Here is a 16,112-nt window from a genome sequence, read left to right on the forward strand (position 1 = left end):
AATTTCAGCCGAACTAATGCAGGTGAAACAGCTGTGTTATCATCTTCAACATAAGCGACACTCAAATCTGGTTAAAAAGAAATTCAATTAAGGTTTCAGTGTATAAAAATATCATTTTTCTTTCAGTACCAGTTCAACATCTCTGTGGAAAGAAATTTGTCTCTCCATATCAAAATAAATATAATTTATGTTTAGCACCTTACGAAACAGTGCTGGATGCTGTCTTCCTTTTCTAATGCACTGATAATTGATGTTTATGGTGTTTAACCCATGTCATTCTAATTTTTTTCTGAACTTCCAGATTATCCAGTTTTTTTACACTCCGGATGACGTATACAGCCATCTAGTCTGGATAAAAGAGGTTCCAGTATAGTGACAACAACAACAAAAATAATGGATAAAAAAATAATAGAGTAATGGTTAACACACAGGCTGCTTGTGATGTGCAAAAGATCTGGGTGGGAGTCACGGTCTGGCCAAATTTTCAATTCTCACAACACACTTATTGTGCTGAGTGATAAGCTTTATTTGGCAGGATTTGGGGTAGCAATGAATGCAACAGCTCGGTGGTTTCCATTACTTTATTGCAGACACCTGGTGTGGGACTGCTATCTTGGTCCCTCTCAGCACCTTGGGTGCTGACAGAACATTTTTGTACAAATAAAATGAATCCGCCCAGTTCCTGGCTTTGCAGCTGCCTCCCAATGTTTAGGAACAGGACGGCACAGTGGGGCACAGCATTCGACGTATCTGGCGGCGGCAGTCACTAAACACATCTCCCTCTGTGACGCCACCTCAGAAACGGTTTCCGGGGTGCAACATCACGACCTGGCGACGGCCCGCACTTCGGAGCCCACCATGTCCAGGGCACGCTGTCGACTCGAATCTGTAATACGCACACCACGAGTGTCACATAAGATCACATCGTTACATTAAATTTGACACACATCTGTAGCACATGCAGATACAGAAAAAGTATTTTATAATGTCAATTGGAATTCTGAAGTTCCTAGGGATAAACTACAGGGAGCAGAAGGGTACCTACAAGTGGTACAGGAACCAGAAATAGGTTACAAAAGTCAAGGAGCATGAAAGGGAGGCAGTAGTTGAGGAAGATGTGATTGTAGCCTATCCCCAGCAATACTCAATCAAGAACAATAACCCAACTGTGAAGGAAACCAAAAAGAAATTCTGAATGACAAAGTTCAAAAAGAAGAAATAAAAACATAGATGTCCGCCAATGATTCTGTCAGTGGTGGCAAAAGGGCTCGGAAGAGAAGTTGCATGCAATGGGTAGCGTCTTAAGATGATGTTTGAGGAAAAACATCAACAAGTGTAAAACAAAGGTACTGCAATACAGTCAAATTAAATTGGGCAGTTTTGAAGGCATTCAGATACGGAATTAGACCCTTAAAGTAGAAGAGTTTGCTGTTTGAGCACCGAAATAACTAATGATGGCTAAAATAAAGTGGATATAAAATGCAAACTGCCTACAGGAATTTGTCAACATCTCACAGTGTTTTTCTTTAATGCAGCACTATATGAAAGTGAAACATGGTCGATAATCAGTTCAGCCGAAATGAGAATAGAGACATTTAAAATGAGATGCTACAGAAGAGTGCTAAAGGTGCTAAAGATCACATGCATGTCTGGAATGCACTGGACGTCCACACGGCACCACGTAAGGTGCACGCAACCATGTGTGTGTGCAAGAAGAGAGGGGGCGGGGGGGGGGGGGGGGCATTAAAATTAAGGGACACCAAGGCTTGACTACAGTAAGCATGTTCAAATCTATTTAGGCTGCAGTAGTTATTTGGAGATTAAGAGTCTTGCACAGGACAGGCTAGCCTGGAGAGCTGCATCAGACCAGTCTTCAAACTGGAAACGGGAATGTACAGAGTAGCAATAGTTACCATTCCTCGTTTGTTAAAAATGCTTTAACAACACACACTCGAGTTCATCATACAAGAAATTAGTATTACTTCAGCTTTATGAGTTAATCCCAAAACACAAAATTTTATGGGACTATGGATTGCAATTTAAGTATGACAGGATCCCGTTCCCCCTCTATAGTACATGTCACCTACACGTGACAACAAATATTTGTTTGAGCATTTCAGTAATCCTTTACAACTGAATTTATTAGCAAGTTTTAAGAAATGCACACGTCCACCTATTCCTGTCTGTGTGATCTCGTATATTGAACATATCTTGTGTGAAAAAAACCTCTTGTAGTTCTCAACTCTATGTGGAGAGCATTTCAAAGCAAACTGGCAAGACATCATCAACTAAAGCCCATGAAAATTTCATTAGCACCACTTTCTAAAAGTACATCTGACACTGCTATTACAGTGCCAACTGTAAACAAAACAGCTTAATGAATAACTTTTCCCTTCGTAAACCCTCTATTTACTATTAAACAGATATGACTCGAACCAGTTTGAAGAACTTTTTGCGACATCATTATATTCTAATTTACTTAAGAGGATGTCGACATTTGCACATCTTTGGCGTATCACAGAATCTAGTGGCGTATGCTGTTATTTACTGGCATGAGTCATATTCCACATATACGGCAGAGAAGGGCCTCTGGTATGCACAAAAATGCAAGAATGTACATTTTACTTAAACACAATGTAAGGAAACAAGTTAAGGTCATGAATGACTATTTTATTACAGTGCTTACCTAATTTATCAAGTTTAAGTGTTTCTGTGCGGGTTCTCTACACTTGTGCAGAATGCCCACACCAACAAGTTGTTTAATTTTGTTCTACACTCCCTCACTTTAACGACAGGACGTGAAAGTTGCTAAATAATTTTACTTTTCATGACCATAATAATTTCTAAATGTTTTATTGTATATTAGCTGCAACCCATACATATGCTCATTGTAATGAATGAAATGCAATGTCAAATGAAAGGCAGGGACCGATGGTCCTAATCTTCCCAGGCTAAATAAATAAATACATGATACACGTGTAACCATTTACTTCATTCCCACCTGTGCTAATATTAACTCCTTGACGTCTCTGTAGAGGTTGTGTGTCATATTATTATTATATTCATTCTTTCCACTACTTTCTGAGTAAAAAGAAATATAGGTTAAGACAAAATTAAGGGGTACACACATTGTGAAACAACTGTCAAAAATAATAAGTGTTAGGGACATGTGTATGGACATGTGTCTGCATAAATTTTTGGAACGAATGCCACATAATATTCTTGTAACATACTTTTGTAATTTGAAATATGATATCCAAGTTTAGTCTCCCCAAATATGTGGACTTTTTCTCCATGGTAATGCAGGCTTTCTCAGAGAACTTCTTGCGCAAAATTTTCTAGTGTTACCAGCCAAGTCACGACATTACGTTACTGCAAAATTTTCACGAGTTCCCATTCACCATCTTGAAGCAAACTGTCAGGTTTACATCAAGTCTGTTCTGATATAGCCGCTGGATTCCAGACTCCTCCCACATACTCGATTGCGGAGCTTCCACAATGTGTGGAATAGGTGGGTGGTCAATGTTTCAAATCCTGGTGCTGCCTGTTTATACCAGCAGCTGCCTCAGCTGCTTTCACATCAGAGTGTTCCGGACATATTTTTACTAATGTTACGCCACTTGGAAACCACTGTCCCAGTTGACAACATTACACTGAACTCATTTCCTCTGCCTCTTTAACAATTGAATCCCAGAACCTGCCAGCATGTTACTGTACCTTTGTCTGTTCAAAAACAACTCGTGTCCCATGTTGACAATGTGCACTGCACTGCCAATTTACCAGTTTGGCTAAAGCGAACACGCCTCACATGCTCCGAACAGTACAGTGAAGTGCACCACTGTGTGTGGCCGCTGTGCTGCACACCACCCACTCTACCGGTGCTGCAGCCGCACTCTCCAGCCGAGTGAGATGAAGAATGAAAAGGACTGAAAAGGAGAAACCGTGCTCCCTGCCGCCGTTGGATAAGCAGCTGCAGCAGCAAGTCGTATACTCCTAGCTCACTCATTTGTTACATAGTTTAATTCTTAATTTCTTTGCGTGTTTTTGGTACTTGCATTGTTTAATTCATAAATTTCGGGCGTATTATAGTATTTGAGAGTTGTAGCATCGCGTTTTAGTACCTGAATAGTGTAAATTCGTGTAGTCTCCTTCCGCCGCCGAGCAGTGTCAGCAGTGTGCAAGTAGCAGCATTACTGCATTTACTAGGCAATCTTGTATTTTAATAACCGTTTAAATTTTGTCAATTTGTTTGCGCTCTCTGTAGATTAGTTTAGACGTTCTTTGCAAAACAGTTTTTAGCATGGATAGGGACTGCAACTGCTGTGTTCGGATGCAGGCTGATTTGGCATCCCTTCGCTCCCAGCTTCAGGCAGTGTTGGCTTCGGTCACACAGCTTGAGGCTGTTGCCAATGGGCATCTCTGTGGGGGTCCGGATGGGGGTTTGTCGGGTACGGCCAGCTCGTCCCACGCATCCCCTGATCGGACTACGACTGTGGTTGCCTGGGATACTGCCCGCATTGAGGCTGATCCCTCACCTGTGGTAGAGTGGGAGGTCGTCTCAAGGTGTGGCAGGGGGCGAAAGACATTCCGGAGGGCTGAACAGAAAGCCTCTCCAGTTTGTCTGACGAACCGGTTTCAGGCTCTGTCTCGGGCTGATACTGATCTTCGGCCTGACATGGCTGCTTGTCCTGTTCCAGAGGTTGCCCCTCAGTCTGCAAGATCTGGGCAGTCACAGAGGGTGGGCTTACTGGTAGTTGGCAGCTCCAACGTCAGGCGCGTAATGGGGCTCCTTAGGGAAATGGCAGCAAGAGAGGGGAAGAAAACCAATGTGCACTCCGTGTGCATACCGGGGGGAGTCATTCCAGATGTGGAAAGGGTCCTTCCGGATGCCATGAAGGGTACAGGGTGCACCCATCTGCAGGTGGTCGCTAATGTCGGCACCAATGATGTGTGTCGCTATGGATTGGAGGAAATCCTCTCTGGCTTCCGGCGGCTATCTGATTTGGTGAAGACTGCCAGTCTCACTAGCGGGATGAAAGCAGAGCTCACTATCTGCAGCATCGTCGACAGGACTGACTGCGGACCTTTGGTACAGAGCCGAGTGGAGGGTCTGAATCAGAGGCTGAGACGGTTCTGCGACCGTGTGGGCTGCAGATTCCTCGACTTGCGCCATAGGGTGGTGGGGTTTCGGGTTCCGCTGGATAGGTCAGGAGTCCACTACACGCAACAAGCGGCTACACGGGTAGCAGGGGTTGTGTGGCGTGGGCTGGGCGGTTTTTTAGGTTAGATGGCCTTGGGAAAGTACAAAAAGGGCAACAGCCTCAACGGGTGCGGGGCAAAGTCAGCACATGCGGGGACCAGGCAGCAATCGGTATTGTAATTGTCAACTGTCGAAGCTGCGTTGGTAAAGTACCAGAACTTCAAGCGCTGATAGAAAGCACCGAAGCTGAAATCGTTATAGGCACAGAAAGCTAGCTTAAGCCAGAGATAAATTCTGCCGAAATTTTTACAAAGGTACAGACGGTGTTCAGAAAGGATAGATTGCATGCAACCGGTGGTGGAGTGTTCGTCGCTGTTAGTAGTAGTTTATCCTGTAGTGAAGTAGAAGTGGATAGTTTCTGTGAATTATTATGGGTGGAGGTTACACTCAATAACCGAACTAGGTTAATAATTGGCTCCTTTTACCGACCTCCCGACTCAGCAGCATTAGTGGCAGAACAACTGAGAGAAAATTTGGAATACATTTCACATAAATTTTCTCAGCATGTTATAGTCTCAGGTGGATATTTCAATTTACCAAATATAGACTGGGACACTCAGATGTTTAGGACGGGTGGTAGGGACAGAGCATCGAGTGACATTATACTGAGTGCACTATCTGAAAATTACCTCGAGCAATTAAACAGAGAACCGACTCGTGGAGATAACATCTTGGACCTACTGATAACAAACAGACCCGAACTTTTCGACTCTGTTTGTACAGAACAGGGAATCAGTGATCATAAGGCCGTTGCAGCATCCCTGAATATGGAAGTTAATAGGAATATAAAAAAAGGGAGGAAGGTTTATCTGTTTAGCAAGAGTAATAGAAGGCAGATTTCAGACTACCTAACAGACCAAAACGAAAATTTCTGTTCCGACACTGACATTGTTGAGTGTTTATGGAAAAAGTTCAAGGCAATCGTAAAATGCATTTTAGACAGGTACGTGCCGAGTAAAACTGTGAGGGACGGGAAAAACCCACCGTGGTACAACAACAAAGTTAGGAAACTACTGCGAAAGCAAAGAGAGCTCCACTCCAAGTTTAAACGCAGCCAAAACCTCTCAGACAAACAGAAGCTAAACGATGTCAAAGTTAGCGTAAGGAGGGCTATGCGTGAAGCGTTCAGCGAATTCGAAAGTAAAATTCTATGTACCGACTTGACAGAAAATCCTAGAAAGTTCTGGTCTTATGTTAAATCAGTAAGTGGCTCAAAACAGCATATCCAGACACTCCGGGATGATGATGGCATTGAAACAGAGGATGACACGCGTAAAGCTGAAATACTAAACACCTTTTTCCAAAGCTGTTTCACAGAGGAAGACCGCACTGCAGTTCCTTCTCTAAATCCTCGCACAAACGAAAAAATGGCTGACATCGAAATAAGTGTCCAAGGAATAGAAAAACAACTGGAATCACTCAATAGAGGAAAGTCCACTGGACCTGACGGGATACCAATTCGATTCTACACAGAGTACGCGAAAGAACTTGCCCCCCTTCTAACAGCCGTGTACCGCAAGTCTCTAGAGGAACGGAGGGTTCCAAATGATTGGAAAAGAGCACAGATAGTCCCAGTCTTCAAGAAGGGTCGTCGAGCAGATGCGCAAAACTATAGACCTATATCTCTGACGTCGATCTGTTGTAGAATTTTAGAACATGTTTTTTGCTCGAGTATCATGTCGTTTTTGGAAACCCAAAATCTACTATGTAGGAATCAACATGGATTCCGGAAACAGCGATCATGTGAGACCCAACTCGCTTTATTTGTTCATGAGACCCAGAAAATATTAGATACAGGCTCCCAGGTAGATGCTATTTTTCTTGACTTCCGGAAGGCGTTCGATACAGTTCCGCACTGTCGCCTGGTAAACAAAGTAAGAGCCTACGGAATATCAGACCAGCTGTGTGGCTGGATTGAAGAGTTTTTAGCAAACAGAACACAGCATGTTGTTATCAATGGAGAGACGTCTACAGACGTTAAAGTAACCTCTGGCGTGCCACAGGGGAGTGTTATGGGACCATTGCTTTTCACAATGTATATAAATGACCTAGTAGATAATGTCGGAAGTTCCATGCAGCTTTTTCGCAGATGATGCTGTAGTATACAGAGAAGTTGCAGCATTAGAAAATTGTAGCGAAATGCAGGAAGATCTGCAGCGGATAGGCACTTGGTGCAGGGAGTGGCAACTGACCCTTAACATAGACAAATGTAATGTATTGCGAATACATAGAAAGAAGGATCCTTTATTGTATGATTATATGATAGCGGAACAAACACTGGTAGCAGTTACTTCTGTAAAATATCTGGGAGTATGCGTGCAGAACGATTTGAAGTGGAATGATCATATAAAATTAATTGTTGGTAAGGCGGGTACCAGGTTGAGATTCATTGGGAGAGTGCTTAGAAAATGTAGTCCATCAACAAAGGAGGTGGCTTACGAAACACTCGTTCGACCTATACTTGAGTATTGCTCATCAGTGTGGGATCCATACCAGATCGGTTTGACGGAGGAGATAGAGAAGATCCAAAGAAGAGCGGCGCGTTTCGTCACAGGGTTATTTGGTAACCGTGATAGCGTTACGGAGATGTTTAACAAACTCAAGTGGCAGACTCTGGAAGAGAGGCGCTCTGCATTGCGGTGTAGCTTGCTCGCCAGGTTTCGAGAGGGTGCGTTTCTGGATGAGGTATCGAATATATTGCTTCCCCCTACTTATACCTCCCGAGGAGATCACGAATGTAAAATTAGAGAGATTAGAGCGTGCACGGAGGCTTTCAGACAGTCGTTCTTCCCGCGAACCATACGCGACTGGAACAGGAAAGGGAGGTAATGACAGTGGCACGTAAAGTGCCCTCCGCCACACACCGTTGGGTGGCTTGCGGAGTATAAATGTAGATGTAGATGTAGATGTGTGCAGCATCCCTTCTGAACCGGGGGCTGGCCGCAGCCAAGACTGCCAGGGCAATGAACAAATTTTTCTGATCAACTGGTACAATCGAGAATGTGCTCGGGTCAATCGAAGGCCGACCGGGGCTATGACCGGCTGGTGCCTACCGCATTAGTTTCTAAAGTGACATACAATACACCAGCCAGATGCAGCGACGCATCTCGCAACACAGTTCGGGACATGTTAAGAACAGTTTGCCTCGAGCGAACTTGCAAGTCTGCAGTGGCGGAACACAGCATCGAGTAAGGACACTCGTTTGTTTTTGAACAAAGGTGCTGTGAGAAGCCAATGAATTCTGGGATTCAGTCATCAAACAGGCAGTGGAGATACGAGTACCTGACAATCTCGACATCTGGACAGTTGTTTCTCATCGAGCTGCACACGGCATGTGGCTTCGGCGAAAACGTGTCGCAAACACGTTGATGTGAAAGACACAGAGGCAGCTGGCAGAACAGACGGCACAAGTCGAGGCCCGGATCCCCTTCTGCACCAGCGCGGAGCCCTCCCACCACCGGCCGCAACATCTCTTCCGCAGGCACACGACTGGCCAACCCGTCGGGGGGCCTCTGCAGAGGAGACTGCAGTCCGATGACTGCGAGGGAACAGACTGGACACGAACCTTACACTTTGTAGATGTCGAGCAGGAAACTCGTCCAAATGCTGCAACAACGAGACACTGTCACTCTACTGATAGTGTGACAAGATTATATCATAGTTTCCTCATTTTTAAATCGTGTAGTGAGCAGAAATTTATGAAAAACTGAGTGAAAGCAATGCACTAAATAGTAGCTGATTGAGACACCAACCAGGGACACAAAACAGGATGGAAAATATAAGTACAGAAATGTACATAACCTCTACCCTCGAAACAGCTTTCCACAAATACACAATAATTTTTTCGTGGCTAGTTTGCAGATTACAGATGATGAGGATTATTATGATGATGATGAAAACGAGCGCTAAAACTGATGTACAATAATACAGTTCAATTAGCGATGTAATTTTAAGGTGAGTGGCCAAACAAAATGAAGCAAATTGCAAATATTGTATTTCTGAGGCCTACAGTAGTTAAATTATTACAAATGTGATATTGTACTTCACAGAAATAAAAATTTAACCCACAGACGATGACACACTGGTGTCGAAACATGTCTGGGGAAATATAAAAATAAACTAAATGTGTTTGCATAAGGCCAATTTCCAAAGCAATCCAGTTTTCAAATTTTAAACACAGAAGAACGAAAAGAGGATCTTCAAACCTTCGTAAAATGAGTATCGTGTACCTTATTAGCAATTATTTCTGAAAATTATCCAAATATCTACATTCAGATACTGAAAGTTCTGACAGCTACACGGCAAGCAACAGTGCTTGTTACAAAATGTATGGCAATTAATACTGTGTTACAAATAAGAGTGAGTATTTATATAATAGAGGGAAACATTCCACGTGGGAAAAATATATCTAAAAACAATGATGATGTGACTTACCAAACGAAAGCGCTGGCATGTCAATAGACACACAAACAAACACAAATATACACACAAAATTCTAGCTTTCACAACCAACGGTTGCTTCGTCAGGAAAGAGGGAAGGAGAGGGAAAGACGAAAGGATGTGGGTTTTAAGGGAGAGGGTAAGGAGTCATTCCAATCCCGGGAGCGGAAAGACTTACCTTAGGGGGAAAAAAAGGACAGGTATACACTCGCACACACACACATATCCATCCACACATATACAGACACAAATTATTTATACATGTAAAAATATACTATCTGAAAAATATCATTATGCACTTGAACATAAGAGGTCTGTCTGAAGGAATGATCAGGAAGCTTTAATGATATAGAAATTTTGCTAGAAAGTGTGAAACAATCTGTGAAAGTAATATGCCTTAATGAACATTGGCTAAAATCTGAAAATATCAGTCTCCTGAATAAACTTACAGGTTATAAACTGGCTACCAGCTTTTGTAGGACCAATGGGTATGGAGGCTCTTGCATATTAGTTCATTCCACGGTAGACTATGATATCAGACAGAATTTTAGCCATCTGAATGAAGAAGGCACATTTGAAAGTTGTTGTATAGAACTTAAAAGAGTATAACACACTAATTATCAGCATATATCGCACCCCTGGGTACCATATAAGCTCTGTATTTTTAGATAAGTTTGATACATTGCTACATAAATTAAAATGTGAGAAACTGTACAAGAAAGTGGTTATATGTGCTGACTTCAACATAGATGTAAGGACTGATGACAAATTTTCTTCACACTTAAAGAACCTGGTAGCCACAAATGGGCTAAATCTCAATTTCGATCAGTATACAAGAATTACAGCAAGCTCTGCAACATGTATTGACAATATTGTAAGTAGTTAAAATTATTATGTAAAAGAAAAGTTTCTTCTAGATTTAGGAGTATCAGACCATAAAGCACTATTTGTATCACTACCGAAGCAAAATTCAGTCTGCACAACAAAAAGATGTAGGAATTTCAGTCAAGAAAATGTGGAAGTATTCTGCAAAAAACTAAGCCAAACCAAGTGGACAGTCAGCAAACACACTTCCACAAGTGACAATTACAATAACTTTTTAACTGAATTCTTGGGTATATTCAATGAATGCTTCCCTTTTGTAACAGTGAAGACCAGGTCCCAAAAAAGTAGATCCTGGGTAACAAAAGGAATTAGAGTGTCTAGTGCTACTAAGAGGAAACTGCATATGGAGGCAAAAGCAAATCAAAGCCCTCAATTTCTTAAGTATGTAAGCACATACAAAAAACATTTGACAAAATAGTTAAACTAGCAAAATGTACTGCAAATAACGACTTCATTTCAAATGCAAAAAACAAATCAAAAGCTGTTTGGTCTGTTATAAGAAGTGAAGTTGGCAGTGAGGCAGAGAGAAAATGCCCTTCTAAAATAGTGATAAATGGTAGAACTGTTACAGAACCCAGTGCCATTTGTGAATCATTCAATGACTTTTTCATAAACTGTAACAAATTTGGTGACTGTTCACCACCAAATACAAAGCCCAATATGACAGATAGCAATTGCACATGTTTTAAGTTTTCTCATGTTTCCATCTCAGATGTCATCAAAATCATAATGTCCCTAAAAAATTCAAAATCTGCGGGGTGGGATGAGGTCCCCACTGAAATAATAAAAATAGTCCGTCACAGTATTGCATATCCACTCTCTTTCATAATCAACCAATCATTTGATGAGGGATGTTTCCCAGATCGATTAAAATATGCAGAAGTTCGGCCCATACACAAAAAAGGCAAACAAGATGAATTGGGCAACTATAGGCCAATCTCACTGTTACCAATTTTCTCAAAAATATTTGAAAGAGCTGCATGTGATCAGATCGAAAATCACAATTCATCTAACAGCATTATCTTAGGCAATCAATATGGTTTCAGAAAAGGCCGCAGCACAATCCATGCAATAAATGAATTAGTCACAAAAGTCAGCAGATGTCTTGATGATAGAATGTGTGTGTCAGGCATCTTTTGTGACCTGTCCAAAGCCTTCGACACAGTAAATCATGACCTGCTTCTCCAAAAATTGGCACGCTATGGTTTTCAAGGCAGATCTCTTAGCTGGATGTCATCATACTTGGCAAACAGAAAACAAAGAGTACTTATTAACATCAACGGCAATAAATTTCTCTCTGGCTGGAAAAACACTCAATTAGGTGTTCCACAAGGCTCAATATTAGGGCCACTGCTTTTTCTATATTATATTAATGATATGCCATGTCAGGTCCAGTCTGATACTATCCTCTATGCGGATGACTCAACAGCCGTAGTCTGTTGTAAAAATGAGGTAGACCTAATTCGTCATATTGAACAAACACTTGGGGAAGTGGAGGCATGGGTCAAAAACAATAACTTGACATTAAACTTTACAAAAACAGAAATTGTTCATTTTACCACAAAACAATCTGCACAGTCTATAAGTGAAATAAGGTATATGGACAAAAAATTAGAGACTGCAGACTGTGTCAAATTCCTTGGCGTGTTAGTCAATAAAAACCTGTTATGGAGTCGCCATGTGGACAACATACTGGGTCGACTGAATAGCCTTGTATATATTATGAATATCTTGTATAGTATTACTGATTTAGCTGTAAGAAAAACTGTATATAATGCATATTTTGTTTCAGTCATTAGGTATAGTATAATTTTCTGGGGGTCTGAAAAAACAAATTTACTTAGAGCTTTTAGACTACAAAAAAGAATCATCCGGGCAATGGTGGGAGCAAAACCAAAGCAACACTGCAAACCTTTATTTGTAAAACTGGATCTAATGAGCATTCCAAGCATATACGTCTATGAAACTCTCACTTTCACGAAAAGAAACCCACAACTTTTTGAGGGCAACTTCTTCTTGCATCAATATGATACAAGACATAGAACGAGCTACATGTTACCTACCCACCGTTTAAAATCATATGAAAAAACCCCATACTATATGGGCATGAAATTTGTAAATAAAATATGGAAAGATATGGATGACCCAAATGTAAAAGGCACCAAAAGAGACCTGGAAAAATATCTGAAAGATAAATGTTACTATAGTGTAGAAGATTTCAAGAATGGTAACAATGCATTATAATTGTAATTAAAATACCTCTTTGAAGATGTTACACCACGTATATTATTAGTTTATTGTATTTTTAGTATTGTTATATATAGTGTAAAAACTGACAAGTCACCTATGTCACAATCTTTGATTGTATAAGGCATGTTATGTGATAATAAAAATTGAATTGAATTGAATTACAACTGAGTAAATATCCCAGCTACTAACAGCAGTGAACAGCAGCTGTGCAGTAAAGCTGAGAAGGTAGCAGCAGGTTTCCTTCCAATGTACTCAATTAAACAGCGGAAGTGTGAACAGCAATAAGCAATAGAATGATAGTTTGCTGTTAGTATACTACACACATTAAGTTTCCACATTCCCATTTCTTTTGTCAATGTACAGCTTAAGTAGGTTTCCCCTCCTGACAGGGTTTACAGAATCCATTGAATGGATGAATGTACAATACTGAAATACAAAGACAGCAGAAAAGCTCATATCTTAACAAGGGGTGAAATAGTTGCAGATACAGAGACTGTAAGTAACAGTAGACAGAGCATGAAACTGGAAGGGCTAATAGGTGACTTTACAGGTTGGGCTCTTTCGATTTTCTCCTAGACAACAGTTTCCTAAAGCAGTTGGAGACTTTAAAAAAAAAAATTTTTGAAGATTAGAAGATTTCTGAGCACCATTAAGCAGAAAACATTTGATCCTACTAACATGTCAGTGGTAGCTAATTGTGTAGCAAAAATGTTTTGTTACTGTTAAGTCAGTGCTTCAATTCTCACTACTAGCAATTTTTTTTCTTCATTTCATTCTGTATTTATTATTACATGAACATGTTAATTAACGAATAATGAACCATATTTATTTAGTAAAAATCTTTTTTAATTTAAATTCTCGTTCATATGACAATAAATTGAAAATTGGTATGCACATGCAAAATGCCTTATTGTGAAATGAGAAATTATATACATCAATAACACTATTCATTCTCTAGAAATAAAAAGTATGTCATTTTCTAATTGGCATTTTGCAATATTGTGCCAAATTTTAATTTATTGTGAATATATGCATTTTAATGTACTTAGTAATTAAAAATAATGTTTTTTATATCAAAAAATTATGATCCAATGCCGACTAATTAAAATTTCCATCGATAACAAATTCAGAATTAAAGAGCATAAAATTAGGTGCTGCTGTTGAGAACTGCATCAGTAGTAGTAGTAGTAGTAGTAGTAGTAGTAGTAGAGAGTTTTAGGTCTTCACCGCCCGCTCAGTAACAGATTGAGACAGGTATCAAGAAAATACTCAGAACAGTAAAACAGAATGTAAAACACAGGTACTAAGGTTCGAAAAATATGTGCCTATCCACACGGAAGCGTGGGACGAAGCATGTCGTCAGCAGTAAAACATGGACAACACAGGAAGAAAGTGGTAGAGGGAGCTAAAACAATATAGCAGATGGTAGTGGCTGGCTGACCGCAAGGAAAAAAGGGAGGAGCCAGCCACTCTGCAATACACTAAAACCGCCAGCCTTAAAGTTTAGGCCAGAGTCCAGACACATCACAAAACTTTAAAACCCTAGACACATACGTCAGAACTGAATCAGTTACTTCCCAATTTCAAGTCTTGCAAGCTACGTAATCAGCTGCTGGTGAAAATGTCAATAACATCCAAAAGTTTTGTACCTACAGGTACTTGGACATTTTCTAATCTTGAAAGGAGAGTTTTCCTGGTGTTTGTCAGGAGTAAATCTTACTGCTTTAGTAAAGTGATGCCTGGGCACCAAGCTTCAAATCTTGTAAGCAATGAGAAAATCAAACAGTGCCAGTCTGTGAGGTTGCTTAGTAAGATGCTGTAACCGTATAAAGAAGCAGGAAGATTGGTGGTAAAGATAGTTTTACTTTAAAAGTTTGTAACTCTTCAAATGTAACAGTGACCTCAGTGACCTCTTAAAAACTAAACACTTGCATTTCACCTTTTCCAGTCCAATTTTTCTACTCACTGCATTCTCCCAGCTCTCATTCAGAGCACAATAATGGAAATTTGTCGGACATCATCTGTCATCGGAGCCGTTGCAGAAAACTAATATCAGACATATTCAGACAGTGAATTTGAAAGCCTTAATGAATAGAAGACGACTCCCCAGAATGGTGTGAGGCAATAATTATATCCACGTTTAAGGAAGGATATAGATCCATTGCAGAAAACTGCAGATGTAAGAACTTGACTATTGTCCAAATGTGTGTGAAATCTTATGGGACTTAACTGCTAAGGTCATCAGTCCCTAAGCTTACACACTACTTAACCTAAATTATCCTAAGGACAAACACACACACCCACGCCCGAGGGAGGACTCGAACCTCCGCCGGGACCAGCCGCACAGCCCAAGACTGCAGCGCCTGAGACCGCTCTGCTTATACTTGACTATTGCATATATGTTATACGCAGGGATCATACTAACAAGAGTTTGACAAATAGCATCTTAGAAGAGAACCAAATAACGGATTTGTCAACTATACCAATGTATCTGATAGGATGAAATGTAGTATAAAACAGAAAATACTTGAAAGTAAGGGATTTCATAATACCAAGTTCTTAAAACCCTGGACAAATACTTCTCCATTGCCTTAGGCAATACCTAATAAGTCCGTCCTGTGGAATCCTCTGCAGTTCTGCGTAACTCCTGGAGCCTACAAGCACCTCAAGTCGCTTACTGTATTCATCCCTTGGCCTCTTCCCACAATTTTCACTGCTCCCCCTCCCCTCAGGTCAATTATCCCCCCCCCCCCCCCCCCGGACACCCTTCCATCAATTTCAAACCTGATGATTCCTCGGTGGTCCAGATTACCACAGTTATACACTGCCGAGCTCGGCAAGCACTCTGCTGGGTGACCGCTCGGATCTACTGAGCGCTGTTGGCAAGCCGGGTGCACTGGGCCATTCTGAGGCTGACTGAGGAGTTCCTCAATTGAGAAGCAGCGGCTTCAGGCACAAAAACAGACAACAGCCAGGAGAGGAGTTTGCTGACCACTTGCCCTCCACATCCACACCCAGTGACACCTTCCGGCTGAGGATGACACGGCAGTCTGCCGGCAGCATGGGCCTTCCAGAGACCTGTTCGGACAGTGTTAAAGTTACAGTTAATCGCATCTTTTAATCAAGCTGTACTATAAATTTTTTTTGTCCTCAGTTTGATGCAGTACCTCCTAACTAACTGCTCGATCTTCTCAACCTAATCTCCTGTTCTCGTCAGAAACGTTTATCGTACATTTTTTCACTTCTGTACGAGGCTACACTCCAGACAAATAACTTC

At 41.1% G+C, this 16,112-nt stretch overlaps 1 protein-coding gene across 2 annotated transcripts in view; it reads right to left on the minus strand.

Moving 5' to 3' along the window:
• Positions 1-566: 566 nt before the first annotated feature.
• LOC124720409 (protein LZIC-like) overlaps positions 567-16,112 on the minus strand; it is a 73,386-nt gene continuing 57,840 nt past the window's right edge. For both annotated transcript variants that reach the window (XM_047245759.1, XM_047245758.1), the window contains one exon: positions 567-886. In XM_047245759.1, the coding sequence (XP_047101715.1) occupies positions 822-886 (65 nt within the window). In that variant the 3' untranslated portion in view covers positions 567-821. The remainder of the gene's footprint in view (positions 887-16,112) is intronic.

This window comes from Schistocerca piceifrons, chromosome 11 (assembly GCF_021461385.2).
Source record: "Schistocerca piceifrons isolate TAMUIC-IGC-003096 chromosome 11, iqSchPice1.1, whole genome shotgun sequence".
Classification (NCBI taxonomy): Eukaryota; Metazoa; Arthropoda; class Insecta; order Orthoptera; family Acrididae; genus Schistocerca; species Schistocerca piceifrons.